This window comes from Athene noctua, chromosome 16 (assembly GCF_965140245.1).
Source record: "Athene noctua chromosome 16, bAthNoc1.hap1.1, whole genome shotgun sequence".
NCBI classification, from domain to species: Eukaryota; Metazoa; Chordata; class Aves; order Strigiformes; family Strigidae; genus Athene; species Athene noctua.
In genome coordinates this window covers 7,533,576-7,547,659 of record NC_134052.1, presented here as the reverse complement: position 1 = coordinate 7,547,659, position 14,084 = coordinate 7,533,576, and the positions used below count along the sequence as shown (strand labels likewise).

At 38.0% G+C, this 14,084-nt stretch overlaps 1 protein-coding gene across 4 annotated transcripts in view; it reads left to right on the top strand.

The window, feature by feature from the left end:
• PREX1 (phosphatidylinositol-3,4,5-trisphosphate dependent Rac exchange factor 1) overlaps positions 1-14,084 on the top strand; it is a 173,002-nt gene that overhangs the window by 105,503 nt on the left and 53,415 nt on the right. For 3 of the 4 annotated variants that reach the window (XM_074920071.1, XM_074920069.1, XM_074920068.1), the window contains exons 9-13: positions 709-858; positions 4,161-4,308; positions 8,418-8,518; positions 12,081-12,184; positions 12,882-12,931. In XM_074920071.1, coding sequence (XP_074776172.1) covers positions 709-858; positions 4,161-4,308; positions 8,418-8,518; positions 12,081-12,184; positions 12,882-12,931 — 553 coding nt within the window. The remainder of the gene's footprint in view (positions 1-708; positions 859-4,160; positions 4,309-8,417; positions 8,519-12,080; positions 12,185-12,881; positions 12,932-14,084) is intronic. The other variant, XM_074920070.1, reaches the window with a different exon arrangement.

The window sequence follows — 14,084 nt, the reverse complement described above, 5'->3', positions numbered from 1 at the left end:
ATTATCTACTTTCCATCCTTTCTTTTCTTACATCTTAAGCCATTACAGCTATCATAACAGAATTTCTGGATCTTCTTCTCACTTAGAATACTCCCAAATATTAGTCTTAGCATCCAATCAGTATCATGGAATGTGGCCATGAACCAAATGTGGGAATAGCCATTGTGTTATGATTCTTGTGTTCTGACACAGGCAGGAAGACCAGATGGGTTTCTGATTTCATCCACAAAAGCCACACCAGCCCCTGCTCCTATTGTAATAAGTCAGCAATTAATATTATGCCCTTTAAACAGTTGACACATAAAGAGTTCCCGTGCCCTGTGGACAAAAATCTTTACAGTGCAAGAAGTTAGCATGTCCCCAGCAAGTTCTGAACAAATAACCTGAACAAACATCATAGACTTTTTCACTGTTGTAATTGTATTTAAAATACTTCAGTTGTTCTTCTGAGGTGAAAGTCACTCTTAGGACTGAAACATGCAGTCAGTTTGATCAGTCTAGCCATGAATACTTCTATTAATATTTGTATTTCCAGAGTGGTAAGTACTAACCAGTCACATGGACAGCCATTAAGACTGATGTGTCCGGAACACTTCCAGAAATCAAGCTCTTCAAAGAAGAAAATTTTAATTAAGGTGTCGCACACTGATTTGAGTAAAGTAGCAGGACTTCTGTTCACTGTGTGCATTGTGCTTTGGGTTTTTACAGCAGATTACCACAGCAACGGCTACACTGTGACAAATGGCTGGAAGATACACAACACAGCCAAAAACAAATGGTTTGTCTGTATGGCCAAGACTGCAGAGGACAAACAGAAATGGCTAGATGCTATAATCAAGGAAAGGGAGCAGCGAGAGAGTAAGTGGATAATGTAATTATGAATGCACTGAATGAAATTCTGTACAAAGGAGAAATGTATATGCATATGTAAGTATCTTAAAAGAAATGGTTTTTCCTCCTTGGGCAGAATTAAAATCTACCCTTAATGACAAAGAAAATGAAGTGATTGAAAACAAATGTTTCTGAATGTATACCTTGGGGTTTCTATGGACTTGTGTCAGTATATTTATCAACTATTTTTATTTACCAGAATCAGTTTCTTTGGTGATCTGTGTTACTGTGAAAAAATTACATTTAACCAATTACATTTTTTTGTCTTTTATTTGTAAATAAGATAAAATTGTATTGTATTTATCAGTAAAAGGAAAGAAAATGCAGCTTGCAGCCTATTTCCAGAGACAGTGACACAAACTCGTTTTCACAAACTTGGCCTTCATGATCTTGAAATAAACAGAACAGTTCATGGAGTAAAACTCTAGAAATATTGCACTTAGACTGAGAACAGTGACAAAGGTATGCAGATGCTTGTCACTTTTATCTTTTCTTGTGGAATGAAACAAAAACTAGGCTTATCTTGAAATTGTTGCACAATAGAGGCAAGCTCACAAACCCATGAATCAGGGTGGGTGATAAAAGTTCTGAGTTCCTTTAAATGTCAGAACTATCTTTCACAAGTGAACCTACTTCCCCCTTTGCTCAATGGGAAAAATCATAGCTCATTGCCAGCGACAATGACACTTATTTTAAAACATTCTGGGCCTGACTTTAGGAAGTGGTTCCCCTTTCTGAACATGCAGTTTCATTAAAGATGTAATTGCTCATTTCTACTAGTATTGAAAGAGGTCAGTCTGAAATCCTTTCATAGTAGTGTGTTTTCAGAATTTGTACTTGCTAAGCAATAATGCTTTAGATCTTTTTAAGTATTTTAAGAAAGTTACAGATCTGTCACTGAAGTTTAATGAAAGCAGATAATCTAAATCCTTTAATGTCCTTTGAAATCCAAACCTTAGTTTTTATGTTGCAGTACTTTGCATTTAATCTGCTAAACACAATGCGCGTTGCAGTGTTATTTGTTACTGTAGAATATAAAACATTTCTAATGTTATCATATATAAAGCTGAATACACCTTTTGATAATAGCAAGGATACGACCTACTACTTTCAAACTGTAGATTAGGCATGGTGTAAATTCAAAAGAACTACCTGAAGGCAACAGAGAATTTGTTTTGATTTTTGCTCACTGGTCAGTTCTTCACCCCACTCTACTGTAGGGATCCTAATCTCCCACATGATATATTCTTTTATTAAAATACATTTCTTGGCTCTTATTTTACTCGGAGTGCTAAATCGTATCTCTAAAAGATCTGCAAGTCTCTATTTCATAGTGTGTTTTTACTTCCTGAGGTCACTAGTGCTCTGCAGAATTTCATGTGCATCAGGCATAAAGTGTGACGAGACAGAAGGTTCAATAAGAAGTAAAAAGACAGGACTAGAAAAACAGACTATATATAAACAGGGAGCTTGAGAATATGGGGAGGTGACTGAAATGAATAGTAGGAAGGGAAAAGAACTGTTCCTTAATAGAAAGTTTCTCAAAATGTTCCATGCCACATTGGCTAGTAAGGGTGTTTTTTTGCTGGTGATTTTTGTCATATAGTTTTATGATGTGGCAGCTGATGACAGTCACTCAGGATAAGCGTAGATATTCTGGCAGACATTCCAGGCCTTATTGGAAAATCTCCTTTGAATATGAGTACTTGCAAAGTCACAGAGAGATCAGTGTTTGGATTCAAAAACTTGGTGAGATTCCCAATTCTGCAGGATGAGTTGGGTAGAATGTGCATTCCAGTCTGCCATTTACATCAGAGCCTGGGGAATTCAGTGATGTAAGACCAGCAGGAAGCATGTATACTATTACACAGACTGTTTTCCATCACAAGTTCACATTGCAAATTATCCTCGTCTACACGTGTCAGCATTCGTATTGAATTGGATCACAGTATCTGGAGAAGAGGAGGATGGAAGAATAACGGCAATAAGCCAGGGGATTTGTGGAGCCAAAACCTTTAGCCAGATATTGGACACATGAAAGAAATACTGTATTTGAAAGACAAAATGTTGTGCAAGTCTAATTTCTGGAACATGCATTTCAAGCCTATGCATTAAGCATTTTCAAAAAGCTAGAAAGCAGCTCTGATGACACAGAAGACTATTAATTCTTTCAGTATCTTAGCATAAAGCAATAGGATTTATGTCCAGTTAGAGTGAACTGCTCTTCCCAAGGAATGTACGGTTTTCATTTTCTAGCCTTACACTGATCGCTTAAATTCTGCCTCATGTCAATCTCTGTAAAAATTAGTCATAGAAGTACAGGATCAATTCAGGCTGCCTGAATTGTTTTTAAGCTAATCTTAGAGATGTCTAAAATTTGTGCCTCTGTTTTGGACTCCAGATTTGCAAGTTCTGGAATAACATACCAGTAAAACAAACTGATTAGTTCAGGGTAGAAGAGACAAAACATCTATAGCAAGCAAAACAGCTTTTCTCATGGGTGTCCTCCGAAAGTAATTTGCAAATCTAAAGGGGAGAGTGCCAGAAAATGGAAGTTATGATGATAGTTGTAACATAGACACCTATCGTTTTCAGAAATTGCCCTCCTGACTGTAGCAATTTTGAAGTTAACATGAGCTATGTGGAAACTCATACAAAGTGGAGCTGAATTTTTCTTTATATCCAATTATCTATCATTCTTTAAATCAATCAGTATTTCTTTCATTGTTGAACTGTATTTCTAGCCTAGGAAAAAATAATGTTCCTGTCTAGTTTTGATTTATGTAAGAATGTGAATTTGATTTCAGAAGTTTTGTATTTTTGGTTTCAAGTAGTAGAATGCTCAGAAAGTCATCTACTGTGTCAAGCGTTTAGCTGACTTGAACAAGTCTTATACCAGCAGTTATTTCAAGGTGAAAAATGAAATTGCAGAAGGAAATCAGTTTCAGAAGGTGTATGTTTTATCTTGCTTTGGAACTTCTCCATGTTCTGTAAATCATTCTACATTGTGTGATGTGATGTAACTATAATTTTTAAGCTACTTTTTAAAATGGAGAACAAAAGCTGCCAAGCATCTTGGTGGTGCTGAACTCTTCAATGACAGTTTTGTATTCAGATAAATAAATGACCCAATTTCCCCCTCATTTGGAAAATAAGTCAGTTAGTTTTTATGTTTCTACCATTTTTTCCCTTTGTTCTCAGCTTTTGAATTTGAGCAAACACTTTATCTGATATTAAGGATCTGAAGGAGTTTCTGTTTTGTATTCCAGGTTTAAAACTGGGAATGGAGAGGGATGCGTACGTCATGATTGCAGAGAAAGGAGAGAAGCTGTACCAAATGATGATGAGCAAGAAAGTGAACCTTATCAAAGACAGGAGGAGAAAATTAAGTACTGTTCCCAAGTGCTTTCTTGGCAAGTAAGTGGCATTTGAATTGAAAAGACCCTTTCATACCAATTAAAAGAATGGACTCTGGATTTTCTGGGGGTGGCATTGAGAGGTCAGATCAGATGTGCTTTGATGCAGCTTAATTGAAAAGGTCGTAACCCCCATTACAGTTGTCATTTATTAAAATTAATCATTGATTTCTATTTTACACCATGCACAGGCTGTATAATGACAGCTCATTCTATTGTACAGTAACTCATAACAGCTGTTACAAATCGGCAAAAGGAATAAGAAAAAATACCTTAACTCCCACAAGCTCAGAGCTGTTGGTGGCCTAACCTGTGTCCTCTTTTGTATAAATGCAAATGCTTACCAGGTGATATTTAAATCCAGCAGAACTGTCTAAGTCTTGGGATTGAATTTAGAAGTTTCCTGTTTGCCACAAAATTTAATTTCTGTCAGGAGACCTAATGCATTTGTTAAAAGTGTAGGGCTTTATTGGCTGGGAAAAACCTCTTTCACTCAGGCTACATATTACAGAATAATTGTTAAGAATGACATGTATGAGGCAGTAGAAGACAGACCCCATGGACAAATCAGATCAGAGATTAGATGTGGTAGCAGTGGGGCTGTTGTAGGGAGATGTCCTGCATGGTTCACATTAGTTGACCTGAGAACATTTTTTTCCGCCTCAGCTGTTTATGATTGAAATGATCAACTGTGGGACAAAATTCTGAGAGGCAGATCATCCATTCATTTCCCTTCCCTCCCCCTGGTCTCTGTAATGGCAGTTTGCAGGCAACATTCCTTGTGTATGGGGTGTGGAATGATGCGTTGTCTTTCGGCCTGACAGCAGGCAGTCTGGTAGCATAGGCTGGTGATATTTCAGCTATTAAAAAAAATTCTTGACTTTTTGAGATTTGGTTGCTTTTTCCTTCTTCACACACATGTGCTCCACCCTCATTGCTCTTGCTGGATTCAAATTGAAACCTTTTAAGCTCTGATTTTGAAGGTATGATATAGCATTTTCTATCGTCTTTACAACAAGAAGTACCATATCAGAAACTTAGGTTCTTCCAGTGCTGATATATGAGTCTGTTGTGAATTTCCTGATATTTTGCTGAGTCTCAAGTCTTACCTGAGATTTCCTGCTATTTCTTTTTCTTTTAAAATGTCTATTTTCTTACATGCTCCACAATCTGTACTGCTCATTGCCCTCTCAGTTTGCTTGATAGCCACCTGACACTCCAGTAGTGAGGACCTGACTTAAATTTGCCAGTGGGTAACTGAGCCCAGACTGAGATACCTACAGGCATCCTGATCTTTGACAAAACCATTATTTCTGCTAATGTTCCAGACTTTCCTGTAGTAAATAATTCTGCAGGTATCTTTTCAACAGTCACTTGTTAGTACCGTCCTGGGCAACTCAGATGAGTGCAACTCCATCAGTACAATCCAGTCATGGCTCGCAGACTTTTTGTTTCATTCCTGGGGTTTCCCCTGAATAATGCGTATTGGCTGTGACCTACTAATTTTTTCAGATATTCCTGCCTAAGGGAGTCACTAATAACTGTGCTGAGATATTCTTAGTGGTTTTCTGCTACATGCAGCTGAGATTAACACTCAGGCCACAAAAAATTTTTTTCTCTCGACCTTTGGATATAAGATAGCATCTAATAATTCAAGAGATAAAATGTGTTTGCAGAAAAAAAAAGCATGAACTAATCTTACTATCTTCAAAAATACCACATGCATTTATTTATAAGGCTGTTTATTGAACTTGAGTGCAAATCCATTTTCCTAACCACTCCTCAGGTGTACTGGCATTTAGGCATGTGACTAGTGATACACTGCACTAAACTGATTGCAAAACCTTGAACTGTACTGAGCTTGTAATAGAGAGGATCTATTAACCTCAGGAGATTCCAAACATATCTGATAAGATTGCACAAATCTGGTCGGGTTGCATTTTCCTGTGTATTTCTTGAGTAGAAACACAGCTGTTCTAAGTCACTTAATTTCAGAGGTATAGTTGGGAGATGGTGTCCTGACTTGCATGCCAAATGAGAACTAAGCACAGTGCCACTGCAAAGTGAGGATACCCTCAGTTATACTGGAGAACTGCTTAGGACAAGATGAGGAAACAAATCAAGCTTTGCCATCCACTTTTTGAGTTGATGCTTTTTTAGCAACAGTCCAACATATATATACCTAAAAACTCCCTTGGAATATTTCTGAATCATGCACTTTTCAGTGTTTATAGAAAGCCTTCAGAACAAATGACTACTGATTTTTCTCACAAATTAAATGCACAAAAGTCTTAAAGTAGCTCTTAAAAAAATCATCCCATGGTTCTGAAGCTTCATGGCCGTGAGAGTAGCATTCAGTTATTTTCCTTTTTCAGCTTGCAATTTCAAACTTTAAGAAGACTGCCTTACATTTACAATCCAAATAAACTCCAGGGACACAGTTCCAAATAAAAGAAGCAAAAAAGCTAACAGGGTAGCAGTGTTCTGCTGAAGTTTTGGGCAACTGTTTAAGTTCTGTAAACTGCCAGAGACCCTAGACCCATTGCACTTGATGGAAAAATGTGTAGCAACTAGACATCTACCCCGGGTACTTAACATGATTATAGTCATTGGCCAGCGTGTCTGTGGTGGAGCCCTCCATAGAGTGTGTGTCTTGTATTCTCAGTAATGAGTGTGAAGGATCATTCTTACTTCTCCCCTCTGCAGTTTCTATTCTGTTTCAGCTTTTAAATACTTCTAGAAACAGTTCAGAATCACTGGGAAATTAAGAATGAGCTTTCCTTAGGAGATAATCTGACTCATCACTACAGTACTCTGGCTTTAGGAGTTTTACAAAACTCTACTGGTTTCCATGGGACTCCCCTGGCATAGCTGAATAGATTCTGCTGCTTTTTCTACACCAAGACAGTTACAGAGTAGCCCCTCAGCAAACTGAAGAGTTTCCAGTACTGAAGTTGTTGTTATTCTAAAGGCAAAATGCAAATACTACCTATCAGCTTAGATGAGTCAACTCTGATAAACATGGAGAGACTAAAAATACTTCGTTTAGAGCTCACAAGTGGAGGCATGGATACTGATTTTGATAAGCAGCCACCCTCTGCACACTGGCAAACACCCAAGTAGTTTATTGAACTCAGATTTCCCATATGTCGCTCTACTTTCATATATTCCTTTTGTTCTTCTCGATGAACTTAACACATTTCTAGTATAATCACTAATTAACCTGGCAAGCAGCTCAGCCCCCTAGGGTTCTGCCATATTCATCAGGCTTGCAATGTCCGTTTTTCTGTACTTACTGTTTCTAATTGAGTAACATCCTACATATCTATCCATTTTTGGCTTTTATTCTGCCCATATGTGCAGCTCTGCCTCTCACCAGAGAGAGGTTTTGTCTGTGCTACGTGAGCAGACAGACTTGGTGCCTTTTCTCTATAAATTAGAGGTATCATTTATGTATCTGCCAGGCACCAACTCCAGTAAATTACATTAAATTAACCTGTCAGTGGGACTTACGCTCTCCCTTACTGCTCTGTGCTTGAATTCAGTACATTGAATCTTCTGTTCTAAGTCCTACTGTGATTCCATTAAAGCCAAGGCAATTACACCACTGGCAGGGGGGAGCAGAAATCAGACCCAATGATGAAAGGTGAGCATGTGTAACTAGTCAGATCACGGATACTGCTTGGAGGGATAGTTTGGATAGAAGCAGCTGTTTTCTCTACTGTCCAACTTGTTGTTTCTAAGGTCATCAGTTAATCTTGCTTTCCTTTCCCCCCTTGGATGTTTGGATTGCTCAATATAGTAAGGATTTGCAGCATCTTTGTAGATCCAGACAGGTGGTCTTACCTTTTGTGTGCATGCTACTTATGATGAGCTAAGGGGAATGGTGGGAAAAGTCACAGATACGAGATCTGGATCCTCTGCAGAGCATGTCCTCCAAAAATGTGGGAAATTGAGCCACCTAGTAGAGTTATAATCAGTTGCAACAGTTTTCACACTTGCTTCAAGGAGAATTTCTCCTGTGGTTGACTGATGACTTGCAGAGATGCTTGTGTCTGCTTATATTCAGAACAAAATAGCTAATTGTTTCTGTTCTGCTTCCGTTTGTAGTGAGTTTGTATCGTGGCTCACAGAGATTGGAGAGATAAGCAAACCAGAGGAAGGGGTCAACCTGGGACAGGCACTACTGGAAAATGGAATCATTCATCATGGTGAGTGCTCTATGCCATAAAGAGATGCCAGATTTCAGTAATGCCCTGGAAATTAAGGTGGAAAACTGACTGCAGCTGTTCACATGACATTCAAATACTTTCCTGCCATCAAATCCTCAAAATGTTTAATGACTCTTGGGATTAATGAGTAGGCAAATTTATGTCATGAAAACAGGATTTGTTGGGTATCCTGAAAGTGTTTATGCGGGCAGTTCCTTGATTTCTCTGCGATGTCTTTGTTGTGGACTATATTGGAAATATATTCCTTTGTACTACGTGTGTTTGAAAATCTGTAGTGATTAATAAATACAGCTTTCCATATGAGACATCAGCAACAGGGAGAATAGTCGAACAGTGCTCTTTCAGAATGGAGCACAGGTACAAACAGAGTGAGGGGCTTCAGACGATGGGTCATTCTTTCTAATGAGACTGCTTGTCATAAAGGGAAGAGATGATAGAGGGTTTCATGTGGGATTTATTATTTCCAGCTCATTTGGCAAGAATGTGTCTCTTTTTAAAAAAGTGATGCACCATATTTCTTTATCACACCCAGCAGATGCCCATGTGGTTTTGTGATGAGGGGTATTTTAGCAGAGTAGAATATGCATGCAGAAGTGCTACATGACCAAAGTAGCACAAGATGCTTGTTTGAAAATTTTCTCTGCTATCTGTGTTTCTACTAAAATAAGGTGTTTCTCCAGATTACAGCCTTTAAATCCAGATTTGTTCTGCTGTTTCCTATTGTTTTCATATTAAGTTATGCAGACAGAGGAAGACAGCCCTATTTTAGTTAAACAGCAGATGCCCCAGTTTCAACATTCAGATGAGTTTAGCTGCAAAATGCACATCAAAGAAATATGCTATATAGGTCTTAAGTCACCAGTGGTCTACCTTTCCATGCAGACTCTTGGAAACCAATTTAAATAAGGGAGCCATTTAATTAGACTAGTCCTGCTTTAATCTCTTGGTAACTCAGCTCCACAAACTTGTCTTTCAGGTGACAATAACACTGTTAAGAAATTACATCTGTTATCTTCTTTTAATGAACACATAGAGAAATCTAATATGACAGTACCATAATCCTTCATGCACATACACTTCCATCCCCAGGTACCAAGACATACTTTCAGGTACATTCAGACTTTGAAGGGCTTTGAGCATGAGCTCAAAAGCACTAAACGTCTAACTGTGGCTTTGGAGAACAGGAACACTGGCTCCAATGTGTAGCAATCCCCCTTTGGATGAAAAATACTCTTTTGCACTCACACCTTTACTTGCCTACATTCTGAATGTGTACATTTGCACTCTTGGTGGAAAAAGCTCTCTTGAGACTGATGATGACTGTTTACCTTTCCATAACTTCATACTTTGACACTTGCAGCAGTGTCCTTTTTCTCTAAACACAAATTTACAGCTCAGAGAAAGTTGTGCTGTTGTATCTACTGCTCCCCTTATCCAGATGTCTTGAGTAAGATCCATCGGGTTTGGTTTTAATGTTACATTTACTTAGAGTTCCTGATGTTAGTGTCTCCAATGACAGTTATTATTAGACATTGGAAGGTATTTGCAACACTGCATTTACTTAAGGAAACAACCCCTGAGATTCTGATAAATCATTAAACATGAAAGTATCCCAATATGTGTCTCCTAATGTAGCAAGAATTTAAGCACCATAATGAAGCCCTTACCTCTACTCTACATTAGGCAATGTCTTTTATCTTTTGTTTTCACTTGGCATAACATTACTGTCAGGTGAAAACTGCTGATCTCTCAGCCTCCCTGAGAAGCAGGGCCATAGAAGATTGCTAAATGCTGAGCTCTGTGCTAAGTGCTGAGCTCTGTGTGTTTTATCACTCAGTTTTCTCTGTATCTCCTTTAATTCTGGCTATTTTATCTGGGACTGCTGATGTGGAAGTTCTGGTACCTGTCACAGAGAGCAGAAGTGATCAGAACCTGGTGTGCTGTGTGCCAGGCACAAAAGATGCTTTCTGCAGACCCGATTTTCAATTCGATTTAGAAATACAAAATCCAGAGCATGCAGATACTCAAAGTCAATAGTTTACACAGTTTAGGTATTCTACTGTATACAAAAGGACATCCACCAGATCCTGCAAATTTTGCTTTATGCTGTCAAATTAAGGAAAAATATCATGGAAAGCAGGAATCTTAAAGACCAGGATGTCCTATATGGTGAGGATAAGTCTTAAGAATTTGTGGTCTCTGACTTCTAAACAATTATCCTGCCCACTCTGCAAGGGGCAGACTGAATCTCAAACTGAGTTCTGATACTTCTGAGTCTGCCTAACCCAGTTAAGTCATCCAGTGCCATCAGTTTTCTCAGGTTAATCAAACTCAGGCTAAGATGCATCTTAAATAGTGTAAATCCATATTTTCTCTCAGTTCATCAAATGCTGTACCAACACTTTGAAATACTGCACCCAAAATATTCTAGGGTGCCCCAGCACAAAGATCTGGCTGTGGTTTTGTTACATTGGCAAAGGCAAGAAAGATTGCAGTGGCTAAGCTACCCCACGTCATATGCTGTCTGCTTTGGTTGCTCTTCTCTAGATTTCCTCCTCCTTTTTTACATAGCTGTCACTGGTCTCCATTAAATTAAGCTGTGAACAATGGCATTTCTATAATATGTACTGTAAAACCTGGAAGATACTTCATTATTACTTTGAATTTGAACAGTCGTTGGCATTTTCTACTTATAATTACAACTCATTTAATGATCAGTGAAACAAATAATTTCTACTAGTTACTAAATTACTATCTTCAGTGTGAGGGTTTCCCACCTCCATGTTCTATTAAAATAGAATCTTAGAATAGAGACAGGATAAACCTACATATAATTGGATATAGACTTCAACTCTATTCCAATCTGGTGCATTGGATAAATCTGTTTGAAACTGGGTATTGTTTTTAACACTTTTCTGATTTTGGCCAATGCTTCTTTTGGAATGGTTCTTTATCACACTGAAACATCTTCTGTGTCCTTGTTTTTAAAACCTATCAGTATATAGCACTGCCCAGTAAGATTTTAATTGTCCTACTGTGGAATGGCTATTCTGGGTGAAAAAGCAGTCTCTTGAAAATGCTATTTAATTTTTAGAAGAAACTCACTAGTAAATACAAGAACCATTGTAGACGAATGCCTCTAACAGCTGTAGTTCCTCTTACCAGGATGCTTCTGCTTTTGGAATTGCAGAACTTCAGGCAGCTGTAAAAATTCAGTGCTGTGATTGAAAAAAAGTCATATGGTCCCAATTACCTTCACTAGGACTGTTTCCAAAGCCTTACCTAAATTGAATCCGATGTAAAAGGAAGAAATTTCAATTTTATTGGAGCTGCAGTATTTTAGAAAACTGCTTTTGTTGGTGCATGTAAGCATATATATATATATACACACACACACACATATTGAGGGGAAATTTGAAGAGCTAAGTCTTCAGAAAATAATAGATACCAGCAAATACTTAGGTGTAGACATACCAGCTGACCTACGAAGAACCTGACGGGGGAGAAAAGACTAATTTTAATTATCATACTGGTGGTTTAGTTTCAGATAAGCACCAGTTTAAGAATGAGCAGGTGATGTACAGATTTCGCTATGATGATGGAACGTACAAACCAAGAAGTGAATTGGAAGACATCATGTCCAAGGTTCGTATTATCATTCTTAGTTGGAACCTCGTGATTTGTATCAAAAGCATTTGCTCTACTTCTGAATGTCATTGACCTGTTGTATTGGAGATCCCTAATGCTGTTTATCTTTATTGTATTAAGCTATCCATCCTAATGCCATAGGAGACATTCACCCTAGGGAGAGGAAGCAGAGCTTAGCAATAAATAAGAGTAACTGCACCCAAGATTACGATCCTAATATAGTAACAGAAGGCCTTAAAAGAAAACAGTAGGCCATAATACAGCATGTCTGCTGAAAATCTGGGCATTGTGGTTCAGGGAGATAGAAGAAATCGATATTTAACTGCTGTTCCTGATAACTGTATGTCAAACGAGTTCTGTTGATCCCATATCTGCCCACATACCTTTTAATAAATTGGATTTCTTCTTATGGACATCAGCTCATGGGTTAATTGTGAGGAATGATTAACAGAGAAAATGTTGAACAGAGTTTTTTGTTTGGTGGTTTTTGTTTGGTTTTTTTTTGCTTTTGGAGGCAGGAAAAGAAAAAAGAATGTTTGACAGAGAGGGTATGGGAACTGTTTTGAAAAACAGCTAATCAATGATAATTCCAGCAGAGTAGAGACATCAATGTCCAGGTCTTGCTAGCTTTAGCTAGTCAGTGTTTCTTTGAAAAGGAAAAAACTGATAACACCATGCATCTTTCCTTCTTCAGGGTGTGAGGCTCTACTGCCGACTACACTGCCTATATACTCCAGTGGTAAAGTAAGTTCACCTTCATGATCCCCTTGTATATATTACCTGGCTTTGTTAAAAGGATGACATGTTACTATTGAAATCTTCCTTATTTCTTCTTATACACAGTAATTTTCTGCATTTTCTTGGGTTGTACTTCTGGTGGAGGATGTTGGAACTGGGTTCTGGGAGAGTGAAAGGCTAGTGTTACTGCCTTCCCGACATTTGCCTTCTCTGTTAGTTCATGAGAGCTGTTACCATGACACAAGTTTATTTGTTTACTTTGGCATTTTCTGTGAGTTAAAGTAGGTGTGATTAATAAGTGACTACTGATTTAGGGCAGATTGTGTGGTGTGATTGTAGCTGATGTATTATTTGGGTTATAGAAAATGTAAACAGATGCTAAAGTGGTGTAAACAGATGTTAATGTGATGCTAGGATTCTTTCATTCAAAGCACCCTAAACAAACACAAAACAATCTGAAGTCAAATAAAACCTGAAGCTGTAATTTAAAGAAAACCCTGAAAATTTTGGGTGGAATCTTCAGAACTTGGCTCTGTATAAATAAACACTAAAGAATTGAGATAATCTGCAAGTGCTAGCTAACTCCTGTCCCAGATGCCAGGAGATAATTTTCAGATGTTGTTGTGTTATTGTGACATGAGGTAAACATTTCTGGCATATAATGGAAACCACCCTGAACCATGTAGGTGTTCTGTTTAGGTGTTTATGATTGAAAATTAGGCATTTTAAATTAGGAAAATTTCATTTTTACATAAAAAAAGCTGCCAAAGAAAAAAACTTCTGGTGGGCATGGCTGGAGTCCCAAATTCAACAAAACTGACCTCTTGTCCCTGAGTTGTACAACAGATGTTTCACTGAGAGATGCCATTGTCATGCTAAAAGGACCTGCAAAGATAGTTACAGTTCATCAGTCATAAATCTGCTTAATTAGATCTCTGTTTTGTTTGGTTTTGTTTTTTCCCAAAATAGCCATTCTACAGTAGTACAGATTTCAGTTAGCCTAAATGGTGTGGAGAGAGCAGGAAAGCAGATGCAGCCCTTAGTAGGCAAAATGGTTATGTATATGCATGTGTGTATTTGCACAGACATGCTTCACCTCATAATATGGCAATTCACCTACAGAGTAGGAGTAATGGTAAGCGAAATTCAAAAAATTTAC